The sequence below is a fragment of the Bidens hawaiensis genome, unplaced genomic scaffold (assembly GCF_021521415.1).
Source record: "Bidens hawaiensis isolate Kalapana, Puna unplaced genomic scaffold, B.hawaiensis_p1.1 tig00001692_1, whole genome shotgun sequence".
In the NCBI taxonomy this organism is placed as follows: domain Eukaryota; kingdom Viridiplantae; phylum Streptophyta; class Magnoliopsida; order Asterales; family Asteraceae; genus Bidens; species Bidens hawaiensis.
The window spans coordinates 2,336,726-2,344,174 of NW_027491096.1; the positions used below are offsets into that span (position 1 = coordinate 2,336,726).

At 33.6% G+C, this 7,449-nt stretch overlaps 1 protein-coding gene across 1 annotated transcript; it reads right to left on the minus strand.

The window, feature by feature from the left end:
- Positions 1-5,499: 5,499 nt before the first annotated feature.
- On the minus strand, positions 5,500-7,247 carry LOC143594709 (protein LATERAL BRANCHING OXIDOREDUCTASE 1-like). Its single transcript, XM_077073953.1, has 4 exons — positions 6,912-7,247; positions 6,425-6,672; positions 5,883-6,210; positions 5,500-5,766 (listed from the first exon to the last, which is right to left on the minus strand). Exons 1-4 carry the CDS (start codon positions 7,170-7,172, stop codon positions 5,500-5,502), a joined length of 1,104 nt encoding a protein of 367 aa, XP_076930068.1. The 5' UTR covers positions 7,173-7,247.
- Positions 7,248-7,449: the final 202 nt, after the last annotated feature.

Below are 7,449 nucleotides of genomic sequence, written 5' to 3' on the forward strand. Positions count from 1 at the left end.
CCATTTAAGTCCGTTTCGGGACGACTTTTGGGTATCTTTTTCATAGTTTTCGATTGGAGACACTTGGGGAGGCGATTCTAAGGAACTATAACTCAATTTTGGGTTGTTTAAGCATTCGAGACTTGTTTTTGATTCATATGCACATTATAATCGAAGGGATGATGAACCGAATCATGCTTGGCTAATCTCCTTCGTTTTTTTCTCTCGGATTGTAAGGTTTCATATTGTTTGTTAATTGAATGTTTATGCAATTGCTAAGATAGTAATTTAATATTATTGATTTCATAATTATGATGTCTATATATTGATTGATAAGTTGTTAGTTTGTTTAATTCGTGTTCTAAACCGTCAGTTGTCGGTGCAATAGGCAATCGGGATTAATCGGGTGGAATTCGGGGTTGGATAATCTAATTGGTTATTGAGTGATTGCCTTGTGTTTGTTAATCCAAGTACTTAGTCCTCAATTACCACAATCGTTTGCATATTCATGAATTATGTTTTTATAGTTCGTCTCAGATTAAACGTTTACATTAACATTCATTGAAACCTGAAACCGAGGGAGAGCATATCCTCTCATCTTTGATTGAAAAACCGTGTTAAGTGTTTTAGTTAATTTTCGTTAATCAAACAAAACAACCAAAACTTTGATATTTTATTTTCTTCATTTAGTTTAAATTTAATTAATCTATAAAACTACTTGGTAACACATATTCCACAAACTTTTCGTGTTCGACACCCATTTACCACTATCTAATTAGTTGTATTTGGTTTATTTTTGCACGAGTCTTCGACCTCGTGTCAGTCGGTTTCGTGTTTCGTTACCCCTGAAAAAAAATAATGTTACCCCTATGCGTTTTAAACCCAACCAATTTAAAAATTCAACCCAACTAAAGCCCAAACTAATAAAACTCATTAACCTGTAAAATAATATATGTTACACTTGAAACAAAATCGTCGGCCCTCAATTAATTAAAAACTGCCACTACCGTGACCAGACACCACTACACTGATGTGGGCTGCCCTTCTCCTCCTCCGGTCACCTGACCAGGTGACCTCCACCGCTCCACGCTGCAGCCGAGAAGAGGTGGTTCACCGGTTCAAACCCTCTTTCACAGTTTGACCTATAGTTTCCCAATTTAGGTATTCTTAAACTTTTAACTAAAATTTTAATTGTTTATATAAATTGTCAGCATGGAACAATCGTAAGTTTGTTAAAATTATTCCCGAAAGTTGTTGAGGTATTTGCTTTTATTAAAGAAGATGGAGAAAGTGTGCAACAATGAACAAATGCAAAAAGTATTCTTAAGTATTTTAAGTGTCTTGATTTTGTGTGTTATATACACTTGTTAGACGATATTTTAGGCCTCACAAATGCTCTATCAAAGCATCTTAAAAAAATCAAGACTTGTTAGAAGCAGCGTCTAAGTTGATAAACGGGACAAACCGAGCGTCGAATAATCTAAGACAAAACGGGTTTGACAAGATGTTTCCTAGAGTGACATTTTTTTGTGAAAAAAACAAGATTAAGAGATGTTAGATATGAAGGAAAGTTATGGTAATCAACGAAACCGAAAAAATATCATTACTAATCGATATCATTTTGAGGTTGAAGTTTTTAATACCGTTTTGATATGCAAATTCAAGAACTTGGAAATAGATTTAGTGAGGTCTCAACTAGTTTGATAGAAAATATATCTGGTTTAAATCCTTTTGATTCATTTTCTAAGTTTGACATATCGAATATAGTGGCATTTTCTTATATGTATTCAAATTACTTTAGTAATGAAAAAGAGGGTGTATTTCGAGTGATCTTACAATCTTTTATCAAACTTTAAAAGAAGATGATAAATTTTCAAAATTGGGTAAAATGTGTGATCTTGCTCGTGTAATGGTGGAAACCGGAAAACACGGCCACTATTCCTTTGGTTTATCGTATATTGAAGCTAGCGTTGGTTTTACCGGTTGCAACCGCAACCATTGAAAGATGTTTTTCTAAAATAAAGCTTATCAAGATGGATTTGTGCAATCGAATGGGTGATGAGTATTTGAAAAATGCTTTAATTTGTGCGGTCGAAAAAGAAACAGTTGATAAAGTAAAAGAAGAGGATGTGATGACTCGATTTCAAGCTTTCAAAAACCGAATGGAAGAAATATGCGTATGTTTAAATTTATATATCATCGTGTTTCTATTTTTGTTTAGTTTACATTGTATGAAATACGGTTAAAAAAATGTTTTTGTGCGCTACCCCTGACATTTGGTTCTAGATCCGCCACTGTTTGGCGCCTAAATGAAAACCTATGCAAATTACTAACTACAAGTCCCCCCCCCCAAGAAAAAAACCCTTTTTTTTCCTTTTTTATATTATGTATAAATAGGGATGAGCTTGGGATGATACCGGTACTAATCTCGAAAATCCTGATCTCGAAAATTTTAAATATTTGGTACCGGTACCGAAATGTTCGGTACCGTTATTTCGTGCAAAATTAGCGAAATACTGGTACCGTACCGATGCCGGTACCGTACTGATATTGAAAACTAAAAGCCAGGTAACGATTTCGTGTCGACAATAAAAAATCGATACCAAATTCAGTACGGGTATCGGTACAGTACCGGTACCAATCGGTACTAGCACCGGAAACGCCCATCCCTATGATAATTGTATAAACCTGGAATTTAATGATGACATGTTGTCACCAAAGGTCCCTGAGGCCTGTCAAACGAAAATAAAGGTTTTCTTGTTTAGCAATGGTTATCTTGTAGTGAACTAGTGATGACATTTGTAGGAATAAGCTAAGCTATGGAGACGACAATGAAAACCTGCACATACTAACCTTTGACAACAAACTTATAGCGACGACATAACTTGGAGATAGATAATAGCACTCTATAGCGATAGCATGTCATCAGTTATATACTTATATTTATAGGTAGGGCGGTAAATGAACCAAACCGAAACAAACGAATCCTTGTTCATGTTTGTTCGTTTAGTATTAAACTTGTTCACGAACGGTTCATGAAAGCTAACTGAATAAAAAATCTTATTTATGTTCATTCGTTAGGGAATTAAACTTGTTCAGGAACGATTTATGAACGTCAACGAACATGTAATATTTAAGAAAAAAAAGTATGACGTTCTTAATTTAATAGAGATAATCACCATAATTAAATATAAGCTTAAGCAGTTGAGACAAAAAAAAATAATCATTCTCTGTCGGCAATTTTATTCTAATAATCTCAATGAGCACAAGTTAGATTTATTGTTAATTAAAGTAATACTTTATAAAACAAACCATTAATTAACAAAACGAACTAAACATCAACAACAAATTTACAAACTTTAAATATTATGTTGGTTATTACAAAATAAAATATTATAAAAATGTAAAAGAAACCTTTAAGCATAAACGAACATAAAACACATTATCGAACGCTCAACAACACAAATGACGAGTGCAACCTCTGTTCATGTTCCTTCATTTAAATAAACGAACAAGAATTTCTTGTTTGTGTTCGTTCATTTATTAAACGAACAAACGTAAAAGAACTTTATGCCGAAACGTTCATAAACCGTTTGCTGAATGTTCGGTTCGTTACACCCCTATCCACATGTATTTTCGTCAGCAAAGAAACATATAACTAAATTATTAAAATTCTCTTTAGTTAGAGCATACCCGGCAGCTTCTTTATCTCTATCTCTATAATTACGATAAAATACACTAAATTTTTCCTCTCATATACAATTAGATAATACTTTTTATCATTATCATTCTCTTTCCTTCACTCACAAACATATTAAAAAAATAGAGGGTCCACACTGAGGTGGCAATATGGTTGGGTTGGGTTGTATTTGGGTGATGGGTTAGAATGGGTTTGGGTCAGGATAGGTATGGGTCAGGATGGATTTTTAAAATAGAGGGTTAGGATAGGTATGGGTAAAGTTAATCCATCTTGACCCAAGTAAATGTTAAAATGCAAAGGGTTTCAAAAACCTCTCAAAAAAATATTCAAAAATTTAATAAAAAATTAATAACTCAAAATATAAATAAAAAATGCAAAAACTAAAATAACTAAAATGTCTCCCACGTCGTCCTCGTTCATAAATAAAAAAAACTCAGTTTCGTCTCGGTTCAGGTTCGGTTTTTTCGGTTCATTTTTGTTTTTTTTTTCGTCTCGGTTTCAATGTATTTAGTTTTCGTTCGGTTTTGATTTCTCGGTTTTATTCGGTTTAGGATGGGTATGGGTCAAGATTGGTAAAGTTAATCCATCTTGAACTAAGTAAAGGTTAAATACAAAGGGTTTCAAAAACCCCTCAAAAAAATATTCAAAAAAAATTAATAAAAACATAATAACTCAAAATATAAATCGAAAACACAAAAAGTAAAATAACTAAAATGTTTCCCCCGTCTTTCTTGTTCATAAAAAAATAAATAAATAAAATAAAATAAAAAAAACACCTCAGTTTTGTCTCGGTTCAGGTTCTGTTTTTTCAGTTTTTTTGCTTCGGTTTTGCTTTTTTACATTTCGGTTGGTTTCGGTATATGTTCGGTTTCAATGATTTCGGTTTTGATTTCTCGGTTTCTTTTCGGTTCCGTGGGTTTTGTTTGAAATAAAATTGGAAAAAACTTGTTTTAGTCCATTCTAACACATAAGCAAACCCATAACCTAAAGTCACTGGCATTTTCTCAACCTATCTTGACCTTCTTGTAAAATTCTTTTGATCCATCCTGATCCATCTCAATTTTAAAAATTATCCAAATTGATCCAAAACAACCCATTTGGATTTGTTTTGCCACCCTTAGTCAACAGTATTCTTTCAAATTTACTTATCTTTTTAATTTTTTTCTATTTTTTACTCATAACCACTTATAATTATTTAAAAAATTTTAGAGATTTCTCTCATAATATTTTAGAGGAGCCGCTGAGAATGCTCTTACAACTCATATGCTAGATGTTTATTATATTTTCCGACACAAAATTATAAATAAGCATGAAATAAACCGTTGTCTTCATCTCTTCAAGAAAATGTTAATATAAGAAATTGTCCCAATAAGAAACTATGGGGTGTTAATGGTTTTGCTACCCCACATGATCGCCTGAATCTTTGGGAACTATAATCATATATTGAAACTTTTCACTTTAGATATTTTGTATACTATTGCTTTTATCAAGTTCAGCAATGGATGCATCTATACACACTATTATGTGGCTTACAACAGGATCTTCGACTTAAATAAACTGAAACAATAATCGCGATTATAATCTTGAATATTTAGCTTTCGGGTTATGATATCCACATTATAATCAATAATAGTAGGCGAAAAAACTAAAATAAAAAACAATAATATAGTGATCATGCATATTAAACGGTACAAAGAATAAAGAGACACATTTAACAATAATTTACAAGCATGTATCTATTTATTTAAGATATAATTACAATATGATTTTACAATATAAACAATATGATGAGGGAGTAATTATACGTTTTAGTTTATTCTCTAGTCTACAATGACTTTTTGGTTGGTAATTTTGGCAAAATCAAGTGTTTTTTTGCCTTGCAACTTGTTGGTTACATAGTGCCTACTGTATTCTCCATGGTTGTATCTTCTATACTTGCTAGGGTTACTTTCATCAACCATTTCTTTCATTGGACCTATCTCTACCTCATAACTCGGAGCATAAAATGTAACGATCGATAGTCGGTCCTTTTCTTTGTGTGTAACTGCTCTATGTTCCGAGCTCTTGTATCTTCCATTTGTCAAAACCTATATTAATGTAAAAAGTTTTTAATAATACAAGATTAAACCTTTTTTCAAGGGAACAAGTACATGTTTAGGGTAACTTTTGGGTCAAAACCATAACCTGAAAAAACAGAGTTTACCTCTATGGTGTCACCAATGTTGATAACAAGTGCATTTTCGACAGGTTGTACAGGCACCCATGTATCGTTTTTGTGTATATGCAGACCAACGGCGTTGCCCTTTCCTTGTTGCAACACGGTTAGAGCGCTTCCGTCTGAATGGGGGCTTAAACCCAATACGAGATCCGGTCTAGGACACGCGGGATAGTAGTTCATTCTTATAGCTTGCACACTTAACTCGAACATGTCCTCAAAAACATTTTCGTTAAGCCTCAAGCTTAGCGCGATAAATCTCAAAAGATCTTCACATAGCTTTCTTATTTCTCTTGAGTAAGCCTCTACAGTTTGGCTACAAAATGTGAATGTTCGTTAAAAGGCAATTTCTTTCTAATGAAGCTAGAAAAAGGTACCCAAAGTCCCAAAGTAAAGTGCTTCTCGGATTTGCTATTAAAAATTTTATTATCTTTATGGTTTTACTTTCTTGGGATTTTAAGAAGTGATGTGTAAGTTGACCTTTTAATGTTAGAAGTAAACAAAAAACACCCTTTTTAGTGGACACTTACCCAAACATTGGTGGGTTGGTTGGCCATAGTTTAGGGTTTCTGATGGAGTGAGGGACTAATCCAAGAGCAAACATATTGCACCAATCTAGCTTTTGATCTTCTGAGAACACAAACGCTTGCCCATAACCCTGAACTGTTCCTGGTGCCATAGGATACTTCTGCTTCTCTTCAACAGGAAGCATGAAGAACTCCATAGCCACTTTCTCTATTTTCTCTAGCAAATCCAGTTCAATTTCATGGTTTATCACCTACAACAACACAATAAAGTCGGTCACAGATGCCCAAAACTAATATGCTTTTGTGAGTTTGGAATTATAAATAGGGGTTGCGGCGCAGCTTTTTCCCCGTTTATCTGCCACTTTTTTATAATAGTTTTGAGTTTAATGGGAAATCTTTATTACTTGTTAAAAAAGTAAAATAATTATAAAATGATTTCCCAGTTTGATTTTACCAACAAAAGTTAACTTTTTATGAGTTTTGCATTTACCTGAAAAAAGCCCCACTCTTCACAAGAAGCTGCAAGCTTCAAGATCTCTAAGTGAAATTCTTCTTTGTTTCCCCTCATGAGTTTTTTAAGATCAATGACAGGTATACTACTTGACAACGATGAAGGGGTTGCTGCTAGCTTCGGCCTTTCGGCCATATCACGAACAAACCGGTTTGGAATTTGTGTTTTTCGGGCCTTCTTGAGTTCCTGAACGTCGTCTATTTGGCCTACGTTAAGAGGCAAATTGAGCACGGGAGCCATGACAACTAGAAGTTTAGAGGTAAGAAATGAGTTTGCACATGAGCTTTGTGGTTCTACAATGTAAGTATTTATAGACAAACAAGGCTTGGTATGTGTAGTCTACATGTGGAATGACGTATTGGCCCCCATGCTTTTGCACTTTAAAGATTTCATCAACACTTTTATTTGGGTTTCCAACTGGTTCCAATTTTACCATTTTGTAGAAGGCAACACTTAAAAAAAATATTATAATTCATTATTAAAGGCTGAGGTCACCAGTTTGTAGTTGCTACTTAAG

Excerpts from the sequence above, each read along its gene's own strand:
- LOC143594709 (XM_077073953.1), bottom strand. The coding sequence starts at position 7,172 with ATGGCTCCCGTGCTCAATTTGCCTCTTAACGTAGGCCAAATAGACGAC. Across the intron at positions 6,673-6,911 it reads AAGAGTGGGGCTTTTTTCAG|GTGATAAACCATGAAATTGA; the intron begins GTAAATGCAAAA and ends GTGTTGTTGTAG. Across the intron at positions 5,767-5,882 it reads ACATTGGTGACACCATAGAG|GTTTTGACAAATGGAAGATA; the intron begins GTAAACTCTGTT and ends ACATTAATATAG.